At 46.0% G+C, this 27,829-nt stretch overlaps 1 protein-coding gene across 1 annotated transcript; it reads left to right on the forward strand.

The window, feature by feature from the left end:
- The first annotated feature begins 18,966 nt into the window (after positions 1–18,966).
- Positions 18,967–27,414, forward strand: LOC119296783. The gene is made up of 6 exons (XM_037574854.1): positions 18,967–20,652; positions 24,646–25,544; positions 25,626–25,715; positions 26,307–26,388; positions 27,176–27,231; positions 27,326–27,414. Exons 1-2 carry the CDS (start codon positions 19,584–19,586, stop codon positions 24,783–24,785), a joined length of 1,209 nt encoding a protein of 402 aa, XP_037430751.1. The 5' UTR covers positions 18,967–19,583; the 3' UTR covers positions 24,786–25,544; positions 25,626–25,715; positions 26,307–26,388; positions 27,176–27,231; positions 27,326–27,414.
- Positions 27,415–27,829: the final 415 nt, after the last annotated feature.

A 27,829-nucleotide genomic window follows, 5' to 3' on the forward strand; every position in this document is an offset into this window, starting at 1 on the left:
CTAAATAATAAAGCGAACTAAAAATCCGTTTTCACCATTAAATCCGTCTCGACGAGATCTTCAAAACTAGACCCCATGTTGATATGTTTCGACGAATTTTTTTTTGCCCAGAAGTTGCCATGATGTTTACACTGCAGTTGCCATAGGGCTTAAATTAAAGTTGCCATGTGGCAATTTTAGTTTGTAGATCATGGCAATTTTAGTATTTTGATGATGGCAACTCCAGTACTTTGATCATGAAAATTATTTTTTGTATGAACCATGGCAATTTTACGTGCATGTTCATGGCAATTTTAGTTTATGGTTCATGGCAAATCTAGTTTCTTAATTCCCCGTTTTATAAATGTCAAAATTTACTTTTAAATGTAGAAGAAAATAGCTGAAATATATCATGGCAACTTCAGTGTAAACATCATGGCAATTCATATACAATAGACATGGCAACTTTTAATCCAAAAAAAAATCATCAAAATATATCAACATGAGATCTAGTTTCGAAGATCTCATCGCGAGGAATTTAATGGTGAAAATGGATCTTCAATCGAATTTTTCATTTAAGAGATAAAACATTTTAAAAACTGAAAATCCAAAAAGATACCTACATGCATGCATGCGATGACGTGGCAATCTGTTTGCATTAGAGACGTGTGGTGCGTCTCCCTTCCTGCCACACGTGTGACAGTTAGCGGCGTCCATTAACTAATAAATCCATAAATAACTGCATAAAAATAAAGAATATGACCCCGGCCGAGCCGCTTCAACCAAAACATGCATGACTCGACGCCACCAAAATATCACATCCTCAAAATAAAAAAATAATATCTTCCTCACGACTCTCCTGCACATCCCCATGTTAACTAACACGTCACCAACCACGTTCCGCGCATGCAACGCTACCGTCGAAGCAGCGCCGCCAACTAGTCCCCTATCGAATGGATGACGCGTCGTCGAGGAACAAGGCCGCCTCCGCCCGCAAACTCGTCCCCTATCGAGTGGATGACGCGTCCAATGAGGAGATCCGTCCGTGGACGGCCGAAAATGGACCAATGAGGAGAAAGGGTTGTACGACCGTGATTCACGAGAGAGATTAATTAGTCCGGCCGACGGATACGTGTAGTGGTCGGAGGAGCAGCACCCCAAAAGAAAAAGAAAAAGAAAACCCAAGCACGGCAACGAGAGTCAAAACCAAACCGTCACATCACATCCACCGCGCCCGCTCTCGCCACGCCGCTGTCTCCTTCTCCCGCCGCGGCCGTCTCCTTTGAGATCGGCCGAAAGCTCCTCGCCGGCGACTACTGAGATGCATGCACACAAACATACTATCAAAGCCCCCTACTTCACCCTCTGTCTCATTGGTATGCACACAAACAACGATCGAACCTGGCGCTCGAGATGTGGCCTTCCTCAGCATGCGCCCACTCTCTTTGGTCGATCGGATGTGGACAAACGGCTAGGATCAACTCCAAACAAGGATTGATCCGTGGGACGTGACGAACAACCAATCAACAAGCAAGCGTTGTTGCATCCACTTGTGGGCCTGTGGTTGAGAGATGAGGCAGCCAACCAAAACGAACGAATCTGTTCCATAGGGCCAGTCTGCATGCACGCCGTTACATGTTTCTTCCAACCACCACATCCAATGTATCACGTTCCGCGCATGCAATGCAACGCTACCGTCGAAGCCGCGCCGCCTCCGCCCGCCAACTCGTCCCCTATCAAATGGATGACGTGTCGTCGAGGAACAAGGCCACATCCCCGCCAACTTCCAATTCCGCTCTGGTGACCCTTCAAAAGAAATCGATTGGAACGCACATGCGGTACTAGCCGACCCCGGTCGCGACGCATCGGGCTAGGATCGGAGGGCGACGACGGGAGGTCCACCAGGCACGGGGCCTGGGAGAGCTATTCCCCAAGGAGGGGGGGAGGCGCCGACCAACCAATGAGTGAGCATCGATTCCACTCCCACGATGATGCACACTCAACCTTTATAAAAAAAATGTTACGACTTGTGAGTATGAAAATAGTTTCTTCCAACTCGCGATTACATTATTGTCTGAGGAGAGAGAGAGAAAAAAAAAAGAACAGGTACCAGTGTTCCTCAACCCTAACCCATCCCTCTTGGGTATTGCTCTCACACCTTGGGGACGGGACGACACCCGCACATGTCCCTTCGCCTCATTGATATGCACACCCAGACGACCGGACGTGGCGCTTGAGATGTTGCCTTCGCTCAGCATGCGCCCTAGCTCTTTCGTCGGTTGAGGGCGAACGGCCAGGATCAACTCGGGAGAAAGGATCGATCCATAGGACGTGGCAACAAGCAAGCGTGAGACCACCGCTTGTGCTTGTTTTGATTTGGCCTCTCCCCTCCCCTCACTCACTCACTCCCTGATGCACGCACGCGACGCAGGTCAGGGGCACCACCTACAAGCAGCAAGGAAGGGAAGACCACCGCTTCTCTCCGGACCGGGTCGCCGCTGCTCCAACACAACACCATGCAAGGTCTCCACGCCCATCCAATTTGCAAGATCATCACTGCAACTTATTCAGATAGGATAGGATAGGATATGATAGCAAAACTGAAACCTTTGTTCCTTCTTCAGACAAGAGAGGACAACTGAAGCCGTCAAGGATAAAAATCCTTCTTCAGAAAACTCAAACTTTTGTCCTGCAAATTACTCTAGCCATGCCAATGCCATGCACGTTTAGCTTTTCTTCATTCTTCTAATAAAAATCAAAAATATTAGGGGCAAAGCTAGCCACTTTGTATGTGTGTGCTTATGCCGCATACAGTATATCAACAAGTTCTCACTCCTTAATTAGTTAGTGGATTTTGCACTCAATTTCTTTTGTTTTTTCGCTTTTGCCGCTCTGCTCTACTTGGGTGCTGTATATATAATGCGTGCCCTTGAGTGTTTCGCTTGTCCATGTTTGTGCTTGTGCTCGGTGCTTCAGCCTCAATCTTTTTCTTCCGTGTCTAAAACACGAATGACTCGGATGACTGTTCTTACAACAACATTAGAGGCTACATAGCCCGTAATACTCACCACTTCCCAATATTCATCTGCGTGATGAGCCCATGAAGAATGAAAACTGCAGAAAACTGAACTTTCCTTCTTCAGAAAACTCAAGGTGTTCACATGCACGCACTGGAAGTTTAGCTTTTCTTCATTCTTCTAAAAATCAAAAATATTAACCACTGTGTGTGCGTGTAACGCCCCAAGACCGGAGATTCATATGCCATCCATGGATTCCGGGTTTCGTCATGTGTTTTGTTTTGCTTGTTGCTTTCCCCTTTGCATCATGTGCCTTGCATCATGTCATCATGCAACCCGTTTTAAAACCCACTAAATAATTTGTGTGGATCTTCGATCCATTTAAATCGAGGGAAGAGTGACTTCTCTTTATAACATTATCCTCCTAATATTTATGGAGCTATTATAAATATTTCATTTATTTGGAATTCACCTTAACACACGTGCATGATAAATCCCTTGGTCTTTTCGTCTTCAATTTTTGACTCTCTAACCTTGCCAATAATTCCTTTTCCTTTTATCGAGGCTCTTCCTAAATTCTTAACATTTTTCGACACACCTAAAGTTTAGACTCCATTCAAACTCCTTCGGGGCAAGTTAAATAATTTTGGATTTAACTTCCCCTATTTTGTTGGAACCATTTTTGTTGGGTTGGAAATATTCCATAAAGCCTTACAAATATGTTCCATCATTTTATTCTTGATCATGGCCTCTTCTCCTAATTCTTTTGAACTCTCTCTATTTTTTTTTCTGCTTAAGAGGGTGAGAGAAGAGAGAGCCCAGCCGCAACCTGCAGCCAGGCCGGCCCATTTCCGTCAAGCCCAGCCCAGCGCTTATCTAACCCTAGCCGCACTGCCCCGATCCCCTCCTCATCTCACGTTCCCTGCTAGCGCCGTCAGGGAGGAGCCCGATCCCATCCCGTGCGCTCGAACCCCCCTCCTTCCCTCGATCCCTCTCCCTTCCCTCGTTCCCTCACGCCGCCACACTGGTCGAGGAGCCCGGATCCCATCCTCGTCATCCCTGCCTTCTCCCTCCTCGTCGCCGGAGTCCAGCCACTGGGCGAGCCGTAGGCCGCCGTCGCCATGAACGCCCGCGCTCATCTCCTCCACCTCGCGCCACCCACCTCCCTCCGCGGTCAAGCACCAGCCCCAGGAGCCGACAGATGCGTCGCCGCCGCCCTGGAGCTCCACCGCCGCCAAGCGCCGCCTCCAGCAGCCTCCTCCCCTCGCGTTCCTGCCTTGCCCCGCCATGGACGCCGCAAGATATCGCCGCTGCCTCCCCGTCTCCGGCCATGGCGCCCGCGCCGGCGACCCGACCTGCCAGGGCCGCTGCCCTCCTTCACCGCGCCCGCGCCACCGCTTCTCCGCCTCGCCCGGAGCTCCAAGTTCGCCAGCCACCGCTGCCGCTGCCGACCTCCGCAGCACCAAGTCCTTCCAGCCGCGAGGCAGTGCCCCCTCGCGCGCCCATGGTCCTCCCTTCTTCGTCGTGAGCGGCAACAGGAGTGTCGCCGAGCCCTCCACGCGACCCTGCGACTGCGTTGACCATCAGCTCCGACCTGCTGTCAGCCATGCCAAGACCCGAGTACCACGATGTCGAGACCCCTCAAGTTCGGCTACGCGAAAACGCCAAGTACCCCTACGAACCGTGTACGACTACCGGCGCCGAAGTCCGCGAGTACCACTACGTTTGCGATGTACATCTACACCAAGATTGGACCGACAAGACCAAACGGATGCTTAAACAAGTACCGAACGAAACGCCAAGTCCTACGAGAATGACTCCGTGGACCGACGAGTACCACGACGACCATTGTTCGCCAAGTACACCTTCAGATGGCCAAGTTCCTCTTCAAATGTACGACTACACGGTGTTGCGCCAAGTACCACGATGCCCGAAGCCCTCGGATTCGTCAAGTCCGAAGGTGCAAGTACCACTCCGAACCATGTACGACGATCGTCGCCGAAGACCCGTGTAACGTGAACGTGAACGACTACCGCCGCGAGTACCTCTACGTCGTCATGTACCCCTACTTCCACTACCGCCACGAGAACAACTACTTCCTCTATGACTCGAACCGCTCGAGAATGCTCCCTTGGAAGTATAACCATCGAGACGACGCCCGTGTGTGGTGTATGAGATGAACCGCGTGTTTGCACCGTGTCCGATTTGTCTCTCGTTTCCATGCCACTAACCCGTGGAACCCGGTATTCGGGAGCACCCCACCATCCTTGCATGACACGCCCCATCACTTTTCCTTTTGCACCGGCATCTCAATCGAGTACCAGAATCGGAACGTTGCCATGGCACCGTTACCGTTATTGTTGCCGTGGCACCCCTTTCCTTCCACCACGGTGACAAATGCTCCATAATGCTCTTATCAACATTTTCATAAAATTGCTTAAAACTTGCATATGCCATCCGCATCATGATAATAACATTTAAAATGTTTAAAATTATTGTTGGCTTTAAATTGCTAAATGCATATGGGGATTTACCGGAATTGTTGTTGGTTATTTCCGGCCTCATTTAAAACTTGCCTAAATGTTTAGTTTACTTATGCTCCACCTCTTGCCATGTTTAAACAACATTTAATATTGTTGGGTACATAAACGAGAGAGAACTAAATAATTATTGTGGTGTCCGTCAGTATGCAACTCGTTGCATATTGAGCTCCACTTAATTTGTAGAATTTGCTTGCATTTTGCCATGCCATGCTTCTTAAACCGGACATGCATCATACTTGATTGTGCATCATGCCATGTTTATTGTGGTGGATGTTTTACTTTGTTGTTTCCTCCTTTCCAGTGTTGCTTCTTCGGGTTGGTTCCGTTAACGTCGCGTTTGTGCGGACCCGTTCGACTACGTTCGTTTGTCTTTTTCATGGACTCGTTCTTCTTCTTTACGGGATTTCAGGCAAGATGATCATACCCTCGAAATCACTACTATCTTTGCTTGCTAGTTGCTAGCTCTTTTGCTATGCCTATCCTGCGATACCTACCACTTGCTTATCGTGCCTCCCATGTTGTTGAACCAAACCTCTAACCCACCTTGTCCTAGCAAACCGTTGATTGGCTATGTTACCGCTTTGTTCAGCCTCTCTTATAGCGTTGTTAGTTGCAGGTGAAGATTGAAGTTTGTTCCTTGTTGGAACATGGAGATGTCGTTCCTTGTTGAAACATTTGTTTACTTGTTAGGATATCACCATATATCTTATTTAATTAATGCATCTATATACTTGGTAAAGGGTGGAAGGCTCGGCCTTATGCCTGGTATTTTGTTCCACTCTTGCCGCCCTAGTTTCCGTCATATCGGTGTTATGTTCCCGGATTTTGCGTCCCTTACGCGGTTGGGCTATAATGGGAACCCCTTGACAGTTCGCCTTAAGTAAAGCTCTTCCAGCAATGCCCAACATTGGTTTTACCATTCGCCACCTAGCCTTTTTCTTCCCTTGAGTCGGCCGGCTCAAGGGTCATCATTATTTTAACCCCCCCGGGCCAGTGCTCCTCTGAGTGTTGGTCCACCTGTCAGCTGCCGGTGGTCACCAGGTGCAACTCTGGGCTGGCCTACCCGTACCTAAGACAATCTGAGTGTGCCCTGAGAAAGAGATATGCAGCTCCTATCGGGATTTGTCAGCACATTCGGGCGGTGTTGCTGTTTAGTTTTACCCTGTTGAAATGTCTTGTTGTACCGGGATACCGAGTCTGATCGGAACGTCTCGGGTGGAGGTCTGTTCCTTCGTTGACCGTGAGAGCTTGTTATGGGCTAAGTTGGGACACCCTGCAGGGATTTGAACTTTCGAAAGCCGTGCCCGCGGTTATGGGCAGATGGGAATTTGTTAACGTCCGGTTGTAGAAAACCTGAAGTTGACCTTAATTAAAATGAATCAACCGCGTGTGTAACCGTGATGGTCTCTTTCTGGTGGGGTCCGGGAAGTGAACACGGTTGTTGGAGTTATGCTTGGCGTAGGTTGTTTTATGATCACTTCTTGATCATACTTTTATCGACCGTGCTTTGCCTTCTCTTATCGCTCTCTTTTGCGAATAGGTTAGACACCATATATGCTAGTCGCTTGCTGCAGCTCCACCTCATACCTTTTACCTTACCCATAAGCTTAAATAGTCTTGATCGCGAGGGTGCGAGATTGCTGAGTCCCCGTGGCTCACAGATACTTCCAAAACCAGCTTGCAGGTGCCGATGAGTCCGTGCAGATGACGCAACCAAGCTCAGGAGGAGCTCGATGAAGATCTTGTCCTTTGTCTTGCTTCGTTCTAGTTGATCAGTAGTGGAGCCCAGTTGGCGTCGATCGGAGACCTTTGTCGCATTTGGGGTTCTTTTTTTATTTTGGTTCCGTAGTCGGACCTTGATTGTATCTGGTTGATGTAATGCTTTATTCATGTAATTGTGTGAAGTGGCGATTGTAAGCCGACTATGTATTTTTTTTCTTATTATATTACATGGGTTGTGTGAAGATTACCTCACTTGCGACATATGCCTTAAATGCGATTATGCCTCTAAGTCGTGCCTCGACACGTGGGAGATATAGTCGCATCGAGGGCGTTACAAGTTGGTAATCAGAGCCTTCCCCGACCTTAGGAGCCCCACTGATTGATCGTTTTTAGCGGCCGAGTTGTGTCTAGAAAAATGTTTTGAGTCATTTAGGAATTATATATCGGAGAGTTTAGGAATTCTTTTTACTTCCCAGTCTCCTCATCGCTCTGGTAAGGCATCCTGACGTAGATTTTTGACTCTTCTCTTCTCAAATTTCACTAATTTTTTTAGGATCACGCGGGTATCTTGGAATCGTTCCGATGGTTTTATGATGAGAACATTGTCTTGGTGCCTCCTGTCAGGGGTTTTGTGGAAGTGTCTCGGGGAGTTGAGCTCTGAGGTGTTGTCGTCATAATTTTATCGTTGCAGTTCTGAAATACCTGAGTTTAGTTCGCCGACATCAAAAATCTCTTTTATGCAGTTCGTTGGTGAGATAACATCGACGCCACCCAGTACCGGGGCGGGAGTTCGGGAGTATCGCCATAACTTGTATAACGGATGCTTTTCGAAGGTTGAGGTAGATGGTTTCCGAAGGTTTCTTGGTTATGTGTTGAAGGATGGATACAACTGGATGTAGGTATTGCTAGTTTGGGTGAGATATTATGCTTCCCCTGTATCCCCAACACCTGATTGCATAACCGGAAAGTTTCGGGAGTTTCATAGGTGGGAATTCAAGTAGCTCTTAGGATATCCTTTCCGACAGATGTATGATATGAAATTGGGGTTCGACGTCTAGTGGTCCGCCTATTCACGGTCGATTTTACAGTGGTCTCGTTGTGTCTTAAAGAGTCCTTGGCTATGCCGACTCGGGGACGCTTCGTATGTCATGTGCACTGCCTTGTACATGATGGTGCTGTACGATCGAGCCCGTGTAGGCCCCACCACAAAAACTTCGGACGAAATCTCTACCATATGTTTGTTCCGGCTTATTCTGCAAGCCAATCCTTTGTTTTGTTTTCAGTTGTGGTATTCGAGTTGCTTCGAAGTCAAATGTTGATTCCATACCTTTTCCTAAGCGGTATTCTCATACTCCTATGCGAATACTTATCCCTCATGATAATCGAGATTGTCATGTCAATCCTTTTCATCCGGTGTGTTTCTCTTCAAGTGGATCCGAACATTTCAACATCCGCAAGATCCAATCTCAGCTTTCTCAACGGTGTTCGTTCATCCATCCCAAGTTGTCTTTGTTTTCCCACCCTCCCACCCTTGTTTTTCGTCAAGGACTCAGATTTCTTACTCAAGTATCCATCTTATTAATGGGAAGCTTCTCCATTCCTTTTCTGTCAATATTCGTATCCGCTGATTTTCAAGAAGATGCTAACGAAGTTTCAAGTTCGTCTCTCATCACTCATTTTCTTCGCCGGTGGATTCAATCAAGCTTTTGGTGTTTGATCATGTCCTTTCCTTGTTTCAATGCTTTCTCAAGCAGGTGCAATTCTTAATCTTTCACTTCTCACTATTCATTTGTTCAGGCGTGCTCAAGCTATGTCAAAAGGCCCGTCTTGTCATTCAAGATCCGTTCAACCTATTTCGAGGTTGTTTATCTCATTCAAGCCATTTAATTCAACCGGTGCTTTCTCTCTTTTAAATCATTCAACGGTGTATCTTTTGAGTGGGCCCTAACCCACAGGTCTTTTCCCAGGATCTTACCTGAATCTTCTTATTTTTCCGAAGTTATAATCAAATACTTTTGAAAGTTTGACGTAAGAATGATTCATCATCTGTCATATGTTTTTTCTCCAAGATCTGTTAAAACCTTTTCATCGTTGGCTCAACCTTCCCATTCTTCATTCCGGAGTGTCTAAATAATTCATGGTGGTGTTTCTCGTCGTCATTCTCTGCTTTTGAAGACCGAAAAAGAGTTTCTCTTTAATCTTTCTCCATTCTCTTCAAGATTCGTGATTCTAGCTTGTTGCCATCCTTTCGTAATTGTTTTGATCGTGAGAATTCTTTTCACCCTTCCGGAGCAATTTAAGAGTCTTTTCAGTTTGATTATCCGGAGTCCATCAATTCAGATGTATTCATTCTCAGCTTTCAGTTGTCATTCTCCAATCTTACTGGTGCTTTGTTCAAGTGATATCTAATCAGTTCGTGATCCCTTCGTTCTCATGTATCTAGTTTCTTTCAAGTATCCTCGTTCATTTCATAATTCTTCCCGGTGTCTTCCTTAGCTTTTCTTTGTTCATTTTTAATTCTTACGGTGGTTCGCTCAAGTGTTCTCTTCTTTCTTCATCATATCAATTCATTCGTTGTTTCAATCCTACCGGTGGTCCATTAAGTTTATGTTATATCTCTCTTAATCCTTGATACGAGAATGATTAGTATGCCAAATCCATTATTTGTCATCAATTTAATTGGTGAAGGATAAGCATAACGTAATTCTTAGTCGTGTTTCATCCAAGCGATTAATTCCTTATTCCGGAGGCTTATCAAATTCTCAGTTTCATTTGTTTCATCTTTTCTTTCCCGGAGTTCCAAGTTCTCTCAATTATATCATCACGGAGATTCATCTAAATCATTGCAAGGCTTCGCTTGTGTTTTCAACTTCTCTTTCCGTTTTGATCATTCTTTTATTACCGGAGTTCTTCATGAAGGTTCTACATGATGGTTCTTCAAGGATTTAATTCCTTCTCGAAGTGTTCATCAAGATTCTTTTCTAAGAAACTCAAGCTTTCTTCATATTGTAATCCGGAGTGCATTCTTTCTATCATATTATTGGAGGTGGTATTATGCCATTCTTGATAATTTGAGTTCATGTTTCATGATTCACTTGTTATTAAGAATGAGGTATTTTAAATCCATCAAACTCGTCATTGGATTTATCTTGGGTTATATTTCACCTAAAGCTTTCCTTTAAGGATTGTTGCTTTATGGTGCTTATAAAGGACCCAAGTCCTTCTTTTATCCTCTCGGTGAAATAAGCTTCTCCTATCCTTGTTCTTATCAATCCATTTCTTTTCCCATGAGTGGCAGGCTGTCACCTCATAATTTGAGATGTATTCCATAAGACCATACCAAACTTATTCTTTTCGTTGTTGATTTTTCAACAACTCCGTTCCAACATTTGTTGTAACCGTGCTCTCTCAAGATCTTGTTTCCCTTCGTTCCGGAGGCATCGTGATGTTGCTCTTCTCTCTCATCATCTTGGATCGTGCTCTTCTCTGGCTTATCCATTTAACCGGAGTGTTGCGCCCTTTTGCTCAAGTTCTTTTTATTTTATCAAGTTTTTGACTTCCGTTTCAACCGGAGTGCTGGCCGGATTTGTTCTTCCTTGTTCCTCTTTCCTAATGGGGTGTTTTCAACTTCGTTCATCTCCGTTGTATTCTTTTCTCGAAATGGCTTAACCTTTGCAAGGTTCTTTGGTTTCACTTGTTTGTCAAAAGAAGCAACTTAGTTTACCTCTTCTCTTTCTCCTCCGTTTTTCCCTCCGGTGCCATTCTAGATCTCGGGACGAGATCCTCTCGTAGTGGTGGAGTGTTGTAACGCCCCAAGACCGGAGATTCATATGCCATCCATGGATTCCGGGTTTCGTCATGTGTTTTGTTTTGCTTGTTGCTTTCCCCTTTGCATCATGTGCCTTGCATCATGTCATCATGTCATCATGCAACCCATTTTAAAACCCACTAAATAATTTGTGTGGATCTTCGATCCATTTAAATCGAGGGAAGAGTGACTTCTCTTTATAACATTATCCTCCTAATATTTATGGAGCTATTATAAATATTTCATTTATTTGGAATTCACCTTAACACACGTGCCTGATAAATCCCTTGGTCTTTTCGTCTTCAATTTTTGACTCTCTAACCTTGCCAATAATTCCTTTTCCTTTTATCGAGGCTCTTCCTAAATTCTTAACATTTTTCGACACACCTAAAGTTTAGACTCCATTCAAACTCCTTCGGGGCAAGTTAAATAATTTTGTATTTAACTTCCCCTATTTTTTGGAACCATTTTTGTTGGGTTGGAAATATTCCATAAAGCCTTACAAATATGTTCCATCATTTTATTCTTGATCATGGCCTCTTCTCCTAATTCTTTTGAACTCTCTCTATTTTTTTCCTGCTTAAGAGGGTGAGAGAAGAGAGAACCCAGCCGCAACCTGCAGCCAGGCCGGCCCATTTGCGTCAAGCCCAGCCCAACGCTTATCTAACCCTAGCCGCCCTGCCCCGATCCCCTCCTCATCTCATGTTCCCTGCTAGCGCCGTCAGGGAGGAGCCCGATCCCATCCCGTGCGCTCGAACCCCCCTCCTTCCCTCGATCCCTCTCCCTTCCCTCGTTCCCTCACGCCGCCACACTAGTTGAGGAGCCCGGATCCCATCCTCGTCATCCCTGCCTTCTCCCTCCTCGTCGCCGGAGTCCAGCCACTGGGCGAGCCGCAGGCCGCCGTCGCCATGAACGCCCGCGCTCATCTCCTCCACCTCGCGCCACCCACCTCCCTCCGCAGTCAAGCACCAGCCCCAGGAGCCGACAGATGCGTCGCCGCCGCCCTGGAGCTCCACCGCCGCCAAGCGCCACCTCCAGCAGCCTCCTCCTCTCGCGTTCCTGCCTTGCCCCGCCATGGACGCCGCAAGACATCGCCGCTGCCTCCCCGTCTCCGGCCATGGCGCTCGCGCCGGCGACCCGACCTGCCAGGGCCGCTGCCCTCCTTCACCGCGCCCGCGCCACCGCTTCTCCGCCTCGCCCGGAGCTCCAAGTTCGCCAGCCACCGCTGCCGCTGCCGACCTCCGCAGCACCAAGTCCTTCCAGCCGCGAGCAGTGCCCCCTCGCGCGCCCATGGTCCTCCCTTCTTCGTCGTGAGCGGCAACAGGAGCGTCGCCGAGCCCTCCCCGCGACCCTGCGACTGCGTTGACCATCAGCTCCGACCTGCTGTCAACCATGCTAAGACCCGAGTACCACGATGTCGAGACCCCTCAAGTTCGGCTACACGAAAACGCCAAGTACCCCTACGAACCGTGTACGACTACCGGCGCCGAAGTCCGCGAGTACCACTACGTTTGCGATGTACATCTACACCAAGATTGGACCGACAAGACCAAACGGATGCTTAAACAAGTACCGAACGAAACGCCAAGTCCTACGAGAATGACTCCGTGGACCGACGAGTACCGCGACGACCATTGTTTGCCAAGTACACCTTCGGATGGCCAAGTTCCTCTTCAAATGTACGACTACACGGTGTTGCGCCAAGTACCACGATGCCCGAAGCCCTCGGATTCGTCAAGTCCGAAGGTGCAAGTACCACTCCGAACCATGTACGACGATCGTCGCCGAAGACCCGTGTAACGTGAACGTGAACGACTACCGCCGCGAGTACCTCTACGTCGTCATGTACCCCTACTTCCACTACCGCCACGAGAACAACTACTTCCTCTCTGACTCGAACCGCTCGAGAATGCTCCCTTGGAAGTATAACCACCGAGACGACGCCCGTGTGTGGTGTATGAGATGAACCGCGTGTTTGCACCGTGTCCGATTTGTCTCTCGTTTCCATGCCACTAACCCGTGGGAACCCGGTATCCGGGAGCACCCCACCATCCTTGCATGACACGCCCCGTCACTTTTCCTTTTGCACCGGCATCTCAATCGAGTACCGGAATCGGAACGTTGCCATGGCACCGTTACCGTTATTGTTGCCGTGGCACCCCTTTCCTTCCACCACGGTGACAAATGCTTCATAATGCTCTTATCAACATTTTCATAAAATTGCTTAAAACTTGCATATGCCATCCGCATCATGATAATAACATTTAAAATGTTTAAAATTATTGTTGGCTTTAAATTGCTAAATGCATATGGGGATTTACCGGAATTGTTGTTGGTTATTTCCGGCCTCATTTAAAACTTGCCTAAATGTTTAATTTACTTATGCTCCACCTCTTGCCATGTTTAAACAACATTTAATATTGTTGGGTACATAAACGAGAGAGAACTAAATAATTATTGTGGTGTCCGTCAATATGCAACTCGTTGCATATTGAGCTCCACTTAATTTGTAGAATTTGCTTGTGCATTTTGCCACGCCATGCTTCTTAAACCAGACATGCATCATACTTGATTGTGCATCATGCCATGTTTATTGTGGTGGATGGTTTACTTTGTTGTTTGCTCCTTTCCGGTGTTGCTTCTTCGGGTTGGTTCCGTTAACGTCGCGTTTGTGCGGACCCGTTCGACTACGTCCGTTTGTCTTCTTCATGGACTCGTTCTTCTTCCTTACGGGATTTCAGGCAAGATGATCATACCCTCGAAATCACTACTATCTTTGCTTGCTAGTTGCTAGCTCTTTTGCTATGCCTATCCTGCGATACCTACCACTTGCTTATCGTGCCTCCCATGTTGTTGAACCAAGCCTCTAACCCACCTTGTCATAGCAAACCGTTGATTGGCTATGTTACCGCTTTGCTCAGCCCCTCTTATAGCGTTGTTAGTTGCAGGTGAAGATTGAAGTTTGTTCCTTGTTGGAACATGGAGATGTCGTTCCTTGTTGAAACATTTGTTTACTTGTTGGGATATCACCATATATCTTATTTAATTAATGCATCTATATACTTGGTAAAGGGTGGAAGGCTCGGCCTTATGCCTGGTGTTTTGTTCCACTCTTGCCGCCCTAGTTTCCGTCATATCGGTGTTATGTTCCCGGATTTTGCGTCCCTTACGCGGTTGGGCTATAATGGGAACCCTTTGACAGTTCGCCTTAAGTAAAGCTCTTCCAGCAATGCCCAATATTGGTTTTACCATTCGCCACCTAGCCTTTTTCATCCCTTGAGTCGGCCGGCTCAAGGGTCATCATTATTTTAACCCCCCCGGGCCAGTGCTCATCTGAGTGTTGGTCCACCTGTCAGCTGCCGGTGGCCACCAGGGGCAACTCTGGGCTGGCCTACCCGTACCTAAGACAATCTGAGTGTGTCCTGAGAAAGAGATATGTGCAGCTCCTATCGGGATTTGTCGGCACATTCGGTTTGTGTTGCTGGTTTAGTTTTACCTTGTCGAAATGTCTTGTTGTACCGGGATACCGAGTCTGATCGAAACGTCTCGGGTGGAGGTCTATTCCTTCGTTGACCGTGAGAGCTTGTTATGGGCTAAGTTGGGACACCCTGCAGGGATTTGAACTTTCGAAAGTCGTGCCCGCGGTTAAGGGCAGATGTGAATTTGTTAACGTCCGGTTGTAGAAAACCTGAAGTTGACCTTAATTAAAATGAATCAACCGCGTGTGTAACTGTGATGGTCTCTTTCCGATGGGGTCCGGGAAGTGAACACGGTTGTTGGAGTTATGCTTGACGTAGGTTGTTTTAGGATCACTTCTTGATCATACTTTTATCGACCGTGCTTTGCCTTCTCTCTCGCTCTCTTTTGCGAATAGGTTAGGCACCATATATGCTAGTCGCTTGCTGCAGCTCTACCTCATACCTTTTACCTTACCCATAAGCTTAAATAGTCTTGATCGCGAGGGTGCGAGATTGCTGAGTCCCCGTGGCTCACAGATACTTCCAAAACCAGCTTGCAGGTGCCGATGAGTCCGTGCAGATGACGCAACCAAGCTCAAGAGGAGCTCGATGAAGATCTTGTCCTTTGTCTTACTTCGTTCTAGTTGATCAGTAGTGGAGCCCAGTTGGGGTCGATCGGGGACCTTTGTCGCATTTGGGGTTCTTCTTTTATTTTGGTTCCGTAGTCGAACCTTGATTGTATCTGGTTGATGTAATGCTTTATTCATGTAATTGTGTGAAGTGGCGATTGTAAGCCAACTATGTATTTTTTTTCTTATTATATTACATGGGTTGTGTGAAGATTACCTCACTTGCGACATATGCCTTAAATGCGATTATGCCTCTAAGTCGTGTCTCGACACGTGTGAGATATAGTCGCATCGAGGGCGTTACAGTGCGTGTGTGTGCTGCTGCTACATATATGATGAACAAGTTCTCAGTCCTTAGGGGGGAACAGTATATATAATCTTGTGCTGACTGTGTGTGTTGCAAACACTTGTGCTTTTCGTCATGTTCCCGGTATGTGCTTTTGCTGCTCTGCTTTAGTTGCGCGTCGTGCTGCGTGCACCCGAGTGTTTCCATGTTTGTGTGGCGCCGCCTGCGGTTGGTGCTTTAGCCTCAAACTTTTCTTCTGTGTCTAAAACACGAATGACTTTTATTGGCTAAAATGCGACATTGTGCAAGCACCAAGAGCAGCAGAAAAGAATACCTCCAGCATATTCGATGGCTTTTCTTACATCAACATTAGAGGCTCTCTAGCCTGTGCTACTCGGCACTTGCCCATATTCATCTCCATGATGCATATATAGTTCCCGAATACATCATTTCTGAAAACTCGTGCTGTCAAGTTAACTCTTGCTTATTCTATAATTTCAGAGAGGCATTTGGAAATGGCGTTTTGATGTCGCTAGCAGATGTGCAACAGAGACGGCCCAAGTGAGGTGGGCTGTGGGATTATGTAAGATGTTTAAGTCAGGTGATGAATGAATCTGTGATGAATTTTTGGTGCTCTGTTTAGAGCACTCACTTGGGTTTGTTCACTCAAAATGTGTGTCTTTTCTTACATCAACATTAGAGGCTCCATAGCACGTACTACTCGACACTTGCCCATATTCATCTGCATGATGCATACTTCCGGAGTACAACATTTCTGAAAACACTTGCTGTCAAGTTAGCTCTTGCTTATGTATAATTTCAGAGAAAACTCTTGCTTATCCAGTCCGCAGTGTTACTGCAACTTATTGAGAAAGAACTGTATATGTTTCATAGAACTAAGGCTACAAGGTTTATGATTCCAGAAAACGCTTTCAAGGTGAATGAGAAATTGTATCAGACTATCGTCATATATTGACCGTGCCCTCAAGAATGAAAACTGCATAAGCCTGAAGCTTTTCTTCTTCAGAAAACTGAAAGTGTTAACACACATTCACTGAAAGTTTAGCTTTTCTTCATTCTTCTGAAAAATCAAAATTATTAGTGGCAGAGCTAAGCCTTCTCTATTAACCACTCCGTGTGTGCTGCTGCTACAGATACGCACAAGTTCTCAGTACTTAGGGGGATACAGTATGTATAATCTGGTGCGTCTCATGATGATTCGGCTATATATGGTAGTTAGTGGATTTTGCTTTGTTTCTCTCTTTTGCCGCTCTGCTCTAGTTTTCTTACATCAAGCTCCATAGTCCGTACTACTCGGCAACTCCATTCTTGCCAATATGCTTTTATCCAAGAATAGTCGTGGATATGTGATACTCCATTGTAGATCCGCAGTTCTACGAAGACCTGGTTGACGGGGACGTATTAATTTGATGAGAAGTCCAATAGCATCCCTGACAAGCCGTCGAACAAAAAATAAAGCTTGATGTCTCTGATTCCTCTTCCCCATATTCATCTGCATGAAGCATAGTTCCTGACTACATCATTTCTGAAAACACATGCTGTCAAGTTAACTCTTGCTTATTTATAAGCTGCTGTTCATTGCAGAAAACTGAAACTTTTCTTCTTCAGAAAACTCAAGTGTTCACACGCACCATGCCATGCATGCACTGCAAGTTTAGCTTTTCGTCATTCTTCTGAAAGTCAAAAATATTAGTGGCAAAGCTAGCCACTATGTGCGTGCGTGCTGCTGCTACATATATGAACAAGTTTCCAGTCCTTATTGTTGAAACGGTATATATAATCTTGTGCTGATGGTTTGTGATGATTCCGGTATATATAGTAGTTACTGGATTTTGCCCTCAAGTTTGTTTCTCAATTTTGCCGCTCTGCTCTAGTTGGGCGCTGTAAATGCGTGCGCTCGAGTGTTTCCCTAATCCATGTTTGTGTGGCGCCACTTGTGGTTGGTGCTTCAGCCTCAATCTTTTTCTTTTGTGTCTAAAATAAGAATGACTTTTATCGGCTAAAATGCCACATTGTGCAAGATGTACTACTCGGATAGCTTTTCTTACATCAACACCACAGGCTCCATAGCCCGTACTAGTTGGTACTTCCCCGTATTCATCTGCATGATGCATACTTCCTGACTGCATCATTTACATGTGCTGTCAAGTTAATCCTGCTTATTTTTAATTTCAGAGAGGCATTTGGAAATGGCGTTTTGATGCCACCGGAAGATGATCCACCTCGGCCATCTTCACAGGACATGGGAACTCCGACACCACAGAATGCAAGGCATGGTCCCTCTTCTACTCCCCTTCCTTCTTGTTTTTGATTCGGTCGCTCCCCTCCCTCACTCCCTGATGCTCGCAGGTCAGGGACACCACCTACAAGGAAGGGAAAGCCACCGCTTCGCTCCGATGGGTCTGCTTCTTCCCTCTCATGCTCTCTCCGCTCTCTCTCCCTCTCATGCTCTCTCTGGTTCTCCACGCCCATCCAACTTGCAGGCTCACTGCAACTTATTAACTGCAGAAAACTAAAATTTTGGTTCCCTCTTAGGCCATGAAGAATGAAACTGCAGAAAACAGAAACTTTCCTTCAGAAAACTCAAAGTGTTCACACGCACCTGCAAAGCACTCTAGCCATGCCATGCACGCACTGAAAGTTTAGCTCTTCTCCATTCTTCTGAAAATCAATAATATTACTGGTATAGCTAGCCACTCTCTGTGTGCTGCTGCTACATGTATGAACAAGTTTGAGAAGATCTCAGGTGAACTCAGGTGAACTCCCGTATCGAGCTTGAGAAGATGGCGCACCGCGCGTCGTGCTCACGCGACACACAGGGCGACACACCTGACGAGAGATGGCGCGTATTGTACGCTGCCAATCTGCAGCTGCGCTCGCTCACGTTCTATGACGGCGAGCTGGTGCTCCGGCGGGATGCTCTCCGTATTATTCTGATCGATGACCGCGGAGTCACGGTGGATGCACGTTTTCTCCGGGCGGGGGAGTTCATCGACGTCGGCGACATCGTCTCGCTACCGTGTCACTTTGCGAGAATTCAGGCGCGGTCTCTGGAGACGTGCACGGTCCATGGCGCGGTGCACGGGGGGCTCACGAAGATTCAGGCGGGCGTGGACCGGCCCGGGGTGGCCCCGCACCTCACCAACCATCCGCTAATGGCGGCAGGACGCGTGGGAACATCTCCATGGCCACCTGACCGCCAGGCGGGACCCAGCACCGGATCTGGCGTGGAGCCTTCTAGTGCGGAGGAGGCGAGGGGAGATGCTTCACTTTCCCCACCTACCCCAACTACACGAGACGCACACCTCGCTCCTCTCTTCAAGCACCTATGGGAGCGTCCTAGGGTTTGCATTCCCAATTCATCCCCTCCTGATTCCTTTGGCTGGTGGAGGGGCAAGGCCGGCGGCGACGTTCGATCCTTCGCCCAAGTTGCTGGAGCTGAGCGGGCAGGGAGCGTGCCGCGCACCGTGATGGGTGACCGTGGCGGGGGGAGATCTGGCGGATGGCGCGACAACACTGCGCGGGGTGGATTCGATGGCGGTCGCAAGGCTCCGCCGCCAAACCAATCTCGTCATATGGTATGGCAGCGGCCAGATCCGCCACCGGCGACGTCGGGAGATTCGAGATCTGGTGGTGGCGAAGTTGCGGACAGATGGGAAGCTGCTGCTCGGGCCATGAGTGATGCGAGCAAGGAGAAGATGGCGGGCGCCAAGGAACCGCCTCCACCACCAACATCTGGGCATGTGGCGACCAAGGGCAACACCGAGCTCTGCATCAATTGCTCCCTCCCAGGTCATTTCGCTCCTCGTTGCCCTACCATTCGCTGCGATAAGTGTAACAAACTAGGTCATATGGCTCAACTTTGCCAAGTTCTGAGGCCTTGGGAGTGTACCCCCTTCATGTGTGGTTTTCAATCTCCTGGTCAGGGTTTCTTTTATATACCTGATATGTGTGCAGCTAAGCATAGTGTGGAAAACCCAATAATGTGGTGATTACTGTAGTTGAAGGGGATGCTACTGTTAAGGATATTGAGCAGGAATTTAATGCTATATTTGCCAAAAAACCTGGGAAAAGGAAATGGCGTTGTACAGCCCGTTCTATTGGCCCTGCTCAATATGTGATGCGATTTCCTAATGCTAGTGAAGTTGAGAGAGCATGCTGTTATGGGAAACGCTTGCCGCTGAAAGAGGGGAATATTGTGGTATGCATTACTCCTTGGACCGCTTCGATTGGAGCTAAAGGCATGCTGGAAAAAGCGTGGGTTAGGGTTCGCAACATTCCCATAGAGAAAAGGTGCACTGAACATGTGGCTTATGCCGGGGCTCTAGTGGGGATTACATTAGAGGTGGATGAATCGACTGTGCATAAACCAGAGTATGCTAGAATTCTTCTTGGCTGCATAGATGTTGAGAAAATCCCTCCTTCAGCTGAAGGAGTGCTGGGAGAGCAAATATATGATTTCTTTTATGAAGTTGAAAAAGTTGTGACTATGGGTGCTGGGAAAAGTCAAGCCTATACTGCTGTGGACAGCAGTGCATCACCTTCTGTCCCCAAGAAAGCAAGGATGGATTCATATCCTGCTTCTTCAACGGGGCAGGGGGAGACTAGTGCTTCCATGACTGGTAATTCCCCCCCCCAGAACTATGATAAGGGAATACAGAGGCTTCCTGCAGTAGTTGAGAGTGAAGAAGAGGAGGATAGTGAGGAAGGTAACACCACAGAGCTTCTGATTGAGACGATGGCCAGAGAACATGCAGCTGAAAAAATATCTTATTGTGGCTCTCAATCTGATAAAAGTTCCTGTGACAAAATGACTGAAGATCTGGATAGAGATGAAAGAAATGAATATCACAGCAATGTGAACAGCATACATAAAGGTGCTTGGGGGATGATTACTCCTATTCCTCCCTCACCTTTGTTTATGTATCGTGATGGATGTACTTATGGAAATGCTTTCCCTCCTTTGTCAGATTATGTGGTTTGGCCTTCTCTTCCACATATTGTACCTCTTGAGGAGGGAACTGTGGAAGGGGGAGAAAACTGTAGTGTTTATACAGTTGAATCTCCTTCTGGATCACCAATCCATGACTGCATGAGTGGTGAAAAGAAAGTTTCACACAGACAGAAGCAGAAGCTGGAGAGGGTGGAGAATGTGGCGGCAAACAGAATGAGGAAACGTAATTTGGAAGGTATGGATATATCCGAGTCAAAAAATCAATTCTCTGCCTTATCTGATTCTGCTATTATATTGCGTGCTGCTCTGATGGGAGTGCAAATCCCCGATGATGACTTTGTTACTGTTGATATCCTGCGTGAATTAGAAATCTCTAGAAATTCGTTGCATGAAAAAATTGATGCTAATTCACAGAAAATAACTGTCAATGATGGATTGGGTAATGATGTGCCCCTCTCTTTAACATGGGATGATGATAGTGGAAATATGGACGAACCATTTATCCTGGTTCAGTCTAAAAACAAAAGAAAGAAAAATCATCGCAGGAAAACGGTGATAGTTATATCCCCTAACAAGTCCAGTAGACCCGTGACTAGAAGTCAGCACAATAACGAGATGGGTAGGGCTGCTATGGATCCTGGCAGACCTACCAGAGCGAGAGGAAAACCTGAAAGATACAAATGAAAGGGGTTTTTTGGAATTGTAGAGGAGTGGGAAAAAAAGGTATGTCCACCTGCCTAATTGACATGATCAATGTCAATGCTTTAGATTTCATTGGTCTTCAAGAGACTATGAAGAAGGTCTATAATCCTGCATTTTTCAGACAGATTGATCCGAATCATAAATTTCGTTGGGAGTGGAATCCCTCTAGGGGGAAATCAGGTGGCATCCTGTGTGGTATTAGCAAGGATAAGTTTGATATCCTTATGACCAAATGTGGTAAATACATCCTATAGTTGACCCTGTTCGATAAGAGCAGGAACTGTAGCTGGGCTTTGATGATTGTTTATGGTGCGGCACATGATGAACAGAAGCCTGAATTCATTGCGGAACTGTCATCTATGTGTCACAGTACAAACATTCCGTATCTAGTTGGGGGAGATTTTAATATCATTAGACATTGTGGGGAAAAAAACAAAAAAACATCTATGTCCCATTTCTTGGATGTGTTCAACTCCGTTATACACTTGCTTGGGTTGAGAGAGATCTATATGACTGGTGGTTGTTACACCTGGTCCAATAAACAAAAAAACCCGACTCCAGAAAAACTTGATAGAGTTCTCATGTCTCCTGACTGGGAAGATTTATATCCTCTCGCTTCTGTTTATAAGTTGACAAAAGAAATATCAGACCACAATCCTTTGTTGGTTGATGGTGGGAATGCCTCATCTAGATCGCCGGGTAGCAGATGCTTTAAGTTTGATAACGCCTGGCTCAGTAATCCAGACTTTCTCCCTCTGGTTGCTGAGATTTGGACTAAGCCAGTGTATACTTTAAACCCCATCGATTCCTTGAATATTAAGCTTAAGAGAATTAAGAAATTCTTTAAGGGCTGGGGCTCCAATTTGTTTGGTCATAACAAGATTAGGAAGAACATTATTAAGCTTGATTTGCAGGAGCTTGAAAAACTGGAAGAAACTGATGGTTTATGTGGGGACGCTTATACTAGGAAGTTGGATATTCTAGTTGAGCTGAATAATATGTATGTGGAAGAAGAGCTCCACTGGCATCAACTCTCTAATGAGAGGTGGTTATTGAAAGGGGACAACAACACTGATTTTTTTCATAAAGTGGCGAATGGTCGTCGTAGAAAAAATTCCATGATTTCCCTGGAGTGTGGGTCCACTCTTATTGAAGGTACTAAAAATTTACTTGCCCATGCCACTGAGTATTATAAAACCCTGTTTGGTCCGGCTCCTGGCAACATGTGTCAGATTGATGCCTCTTTGTGGTCTCAGGACGAGTTGATTACTCCAGCGGACAATGAGGACTTGACCCGTCCTTTCTCGTTGGAGGAAATAAAAAATGCTCTGTTCGACATGAAATCTAACCGTGCCCCTGGTCCAGACGATATTCCTGCTGAATTTTATCAACACTGCTGGGAGGTGGTGGCCAGTGATCTCCTATGCTTGTTCGATTGGTTTCATGCAGGCAAGCTAGATGTTCGAAGACTTAACTATGGCATCATTACTTTGTTGCCTAAGTCGTCAGATGCTAAAAGTATTCGGCAGTATAGACCTATTTGTCTTCTCCGTTGCCCTTACAAACTGCTCACCAAAGTTATGGATATTAGGGCTAGCAAATATGCGCATAAACTGTTTAGTATCCAGCAAAATGCTTTTATTAAGGGGAGACACATAGTGGATGGAATCCTATCCCTCCACGAAATTCTGCACTATACCCATGTCAAAAAACAGTGTGGAGTGGTCCTTAAACTTGACTTCGAGAAAGCTTACGATAAAGTCAATTGGGAGTTCTTGCTTGATTGTCATAAGAAGCATGGATTTAACTCTAAGTGGTGTGGATGGGTCTCTCAAATCCTAAAAGATGGCACGATTAGTGTCAAGATTAACGACGAGGTGGGACCATACATCCAAAGTGCCAAGGGGGTGAGGCAGGGGGATCCTCACTCTCCTTTCTTGTTCAATATTGCGGCTGATTGCTTGACCAAAATGGTTCTCGCTGCTCAAAAGAATGGTCTCATTAAAGGATTAGCTGCTGATCTTATTGATAATGGTGTTAGTATCCTGCAGTATGCAGATGACACGGTTCTTTGTTTTGAGCATGATATTGGCAAAGCTGTTAATATCAAACTCTTGCTATATCTTTTTGAACTTATGTCAGGGCTTAAGATTAACTTTGAAAAAAGTGAGATTTTCAGTATCGGGGGAGATAATGATACTGACTTAGTTTATGCTGACATGTTTGGTTGTCAAGCGGGCACTCTGCCTATGAAATATCTGGGAGTCCCCGTTACATATTCTGCTCTCAGGAATGCGGATCTGGACTTCCTTGATGGGAAAATTATCAAAAAGCTTGATGCCTGGGTAGCTTATGCGGCATCTTCTGGAGCCAGATTGACGCTGTTAGGATCTAGTTTGGATGGAATTCCCTCCTTCCTCATGTCAATGTTCCTTTTCAATAGGACTTTCATTGAGAAGCTTGATAAACATCGTAGACGTTTCTTTTGGAGGAGAAAAAATAAGAAACGTGGTTACCATATGGTTAAATGGTCAAGAGTTTGCCGATCGAAAAAAATAGGAGGGCTAGGTATTAAAGATCTCCATAAGCAAAATGTTGCTTTATTAGCTAAGTGGTGGTGGAAATTAGATACGAGAGATGGGCTTTGGCAACGTATAGTCAAAGCTCGCTACCTCAGGAACAAAACTGTGGCTAACGTACAGAGTCGCTTTTCAGATTCTCCCTGTTGGAAAGCGATTATGAAAGGACTCATATATGGCGGGTAGAAAAATTGTGATCGAGAGTGGAAACCTTGCTAGAGTCTGGCATGACCAGTGGATCGAGAATATTGTGTTAAAGAATCACTTTCCTGATTTGTTTGGTATATGCCAGGAGCAGGATTGCACTGTTGCATCCTGGGTGGCAAACAATTATGTCCTTGGCTTTAGGCGTAGATTGGTTGGGGTGTTGGGAGAACAGTGGTACTGGATGGTTACGGAAGCTAGAAAACTCTCGTTGAGCACCTCCCCAGATAAAGTTATGTGGGCCTGGGGCAACAAAGGGAAATTTAATACTAAATCATTATATGAATGGTTGGAAAAAGATCTATCAGGCCCTAATTATAAGATGGTGTGGAAAGCACCTATTCCTCTGAAAATTAAGATCTTTCTTTGGCAGTTGTTCCAGAATGCAGTTCTTACTCGTGACAATATGCGTGCGAGGAACTGGCCTGGGAATCCCATGTGCTCCTTTTGCACTAATATGGAAACAGCGAATCATCTGTTTTTCACATGCTCGCTTGCCCGTTCAGTTTGGGGGGTGCTGGGCATGATGGCTGGGGCGTCATGTTGCCCCCGCTCGCTTTGGCAAAGTTTCGCTTGGCTCTATAAGTTCTTTCCAGGCGGAAATCATTTTTATATGATGATTATTGTTGCGATATGCTGGGGGATTTGAATACTCCGCAATAAAGTTACCTTTGATAATCATACTGTTCGTTCGCCTTTAGAGGCTGTCTTCACTGCCTGTTCGTTTTTGTTGTACTGGGCAGGTCTGCTTAAGGGAGAAGATAGGGAGAAGCTTCAGGCCGGAGTGAAGAGGCTAGCGCATGCGGCTGCTGCTCTGGCGGACAGATCGTTTCCTCGAGGCAGGCTCCTCTTAGGAGACAATGAGGGGATCCAGATTGGATGATGAAGTTCTGCGTCTTTTGCTTAGTCATCTCCCACTGGGGGTGGATGCCCGCTGGGTCTTTTGTCTCCTAGTTATTCTCCGTTTAGTTACAGTAATGTTCCAGCTTGAATTATCCTGGGACTTTTTGGGTTCATAGTTGAGCTGTGGATGTTTGTGTCGTCAGGTTTTCGTCCCATGGCGGATGGTTCGTTCCAGAATCATCTTGCGGTGGGTTTCCTGACGATGCGCCAACTCGCTCTCCCCTTTCGGTTTCATCTGCGCTCTGGGCGTTTTGCTTCGTTATGTTAGGTGTGGTGGTTGTACTGCTAGACATATTTGGCTACAAAAACTGCTGTATTTTCGTTGATTGAAAAATTAATGGAAAGGGGTGAGAGCCCGGTTGGAAAAATGAACAAGTTCTTAGTCCTTAGGGGGAAACAGTATATACAATCTTGTGCTTCTCGTGATGATTCCGGTATATATAATAGTTAGTGGATTTTTCACTCAAGCTTGTTTCTCTCTTTTGCCACTTTGGTCTAGTTGGGCGCTGTAAATGCATGCGCTCGAGTGTTAGCAACATTAGGATGGCTTTTCTTACATCAACATTAGAGGCTCCATAGCCCGTACTAGTTGGCACTTGGCCATATTCATCTGCATGATGCATACTTCCTGAGTACAACTTTTCTGAAAACACTTGCTGTCAAGTTAACTCTTGCTTATTCATAATTTCAGAGAGGCATTTGGAAATTGCATGGGAACTCCGACACCACAAGATGCAAGGTCCCTCTTCTACTCCCCTTCCTTCTGCTAGTTTTTGACTCGGCCACTCCCCTCCCTCACTCCCTGATGCTCGCATGTCAGGGGCACCACCTACAAGGAAGGGAAGGCTACCGCTTCTTTTCTGATGGGTCTGCTTCTTCCTGGGTTGGCGCTGCTCCAACGCCATGGAAGGTCTCTCTCTCCGCTCTCATGCTCTCTCTGGTTGTCTATGCCCAACCAATTTGCAAGCTTACTGCAACTTATACAGAGAGGAGAAAACTGAAACTTCTGTTCCTTCCTCAGAGAAGAGTGGACAACTGAGCCGTGAAGAATAAAAACTGCAGAAAACTGAAACTTTCCTTCTTCAGAAATCTCAAAGTGCACACACGTACCTGAAAATTACTTTACCCATACCATGACATGCACGCACTGAAAGTTTAGCTTTTCTTCATTCTTATGAAAAATCTAAAATATTAACCACTCTATGTGTGTGCACGCGCGGCTACTACATGTACGAACAGGTTCTCTGTCCTCAGTGGGAAACAGTATATATAACGTTGTGCTTCTCGTGATGATTCTGGTATATATAATAATGGTTATTGATTTTGCCCTCTCTTTTGCCGCTCTGCTCTAGTGTGTACTTTTCTTAATCAACATTAGAGGCTCCGTAGCCCGTAACTACTCAGCACTTGCCCAATTCATCTGTATGATGCATAGTTCCCGAGTACATCATTTCTGTAAACACGTGCCGTCAAGTTAACTCTTGCTTATTTATAATTTCAGAGAGGCATTTCAAAATGGCGCTTTGATGCCACGAGCAGATGTGCAACAGAGACGACCCAAGTGAGGTGGGCTGTGAGATTATGTAAGATGCTTAAGTCAGGTGACGAATGAATCTGTGATGAATTTTGGTGCTCTGTTTAGAGCACTCACTTGGGATTGTTCACTCAAAATGGCATCAAATTCTTGCAATCTACAACCTCCGTCACAAATTAGCTGACTTAGATGATACATCGGTATGTAGACAAATTTGAGTCAATTAATTCAGCACGGGGGGAGTAGTTCTTAGTCCTGAGTGGCAATGTGTGGCTTAACTGAATCTTTGGTGTACTTTTTCCTGTACCTGTGTTGTATGACCGTAGTGCCATGGGAGGTATCTCTCTGCTCCCTCTCATTCTCATGCTATGCTCTGGTTGGGTGAAATCCAATTTGCTTACTGCACATGGCGTACATGTAAACTGAAACTTTCTTTAAACTGAAACTTTCTTTCTTCAGTTCAGAGAGGAGAGGTCCTATCCTAGCTAGCTCATATCCATCTGCAAAGTACTCTAGCCATGTATGCATGTGACAAACACGGATGACTTGTCCATGTTTGTGTGGCGCCACTTGTGGTTCGTGCTTCGGCCTCAATCTTTTGTGTCTAAAACATGGTTGACTTTATCGGCTAAAATGCCACATTGTGCAAGCACCACGACCACAAGAAAAACAGATCTTCGGCATACTCGGGTGGCTTTTCTTACATCAACATTAGAAACCATAGCCTGTACTACTCGACACTTGCCCGTATTCATCTGCATCATGCATAGTTCCTGACTACATTATTTCTCAAAACACGTGCTGTAAAGTTAACTCTTGCCTATTTATAATTTCAGAGGGGCATTTGGAAATGGTGTTTTGGTGCCAGTGATGTTACCAGCAGATGTTCCAGGTTTGTGTTTACATGTGTTAGCAAGTTCATTCATTCATCTCCCACTTTGACAGGACCATTCATGTGTGGTATACAATGTTATGGATGCTTGTAGGTACCTCAGAACCAAACGGAAGCGCGCAAGACCTCATGCTTCATCAGTCAATTGGAACCTCTTCACATTTGAATCAGAATTCAGAACAGGTTTTTCTTCATTGCGACTCATGTTTCTTGTTGCACCATTATTTGTTGAGCTGTTGACAGTAATGGCCTGATAGTCGCATTTTGGGACATCCCAGGAGTTGGCAAATATGCGGAGAAAGAGGAGACCTGATGCCAAGAGGAATCTTGTGTAGGTATGCTGGCAGTAACATAAGCGCACCTCAACAATCTAAGCCGTGGACTCCATGCTGTCCTGCTTGTTTGAACTGCTTGCAAATCAAACTGAATGAATTCCCGAGTCTAAAAGCAACATATTTCTTCTCTTTGCTTGCCCCAGTCTATGTAGAGTTGTCTAAGAACAGACTAGGTACTGTACTTGATCGTGGTGTTTCCACTCCTCTGTTCATCTAATCTTGTCATATGTACCTTGTATAATGATGAAATTGTCTAGGATGAA

The sequence above is a fragment of the Triticum dicoccoides genome, chromosome 5A (assembly GCF_002162155.2).
Source record: "Triticum dicoccoides isolate Atlit2015 ecotype Zavitan chromosome 5A, WEW_v2.0, whole genome shotgun sequence".
In the NCBI taxonomy this organism is placed as follows: Eukaryota; Viridiplantae; Streptophyta; class Magnoliopsida; order Poales; family Poaceae; genus Triticum; species Triticum dicoccoides.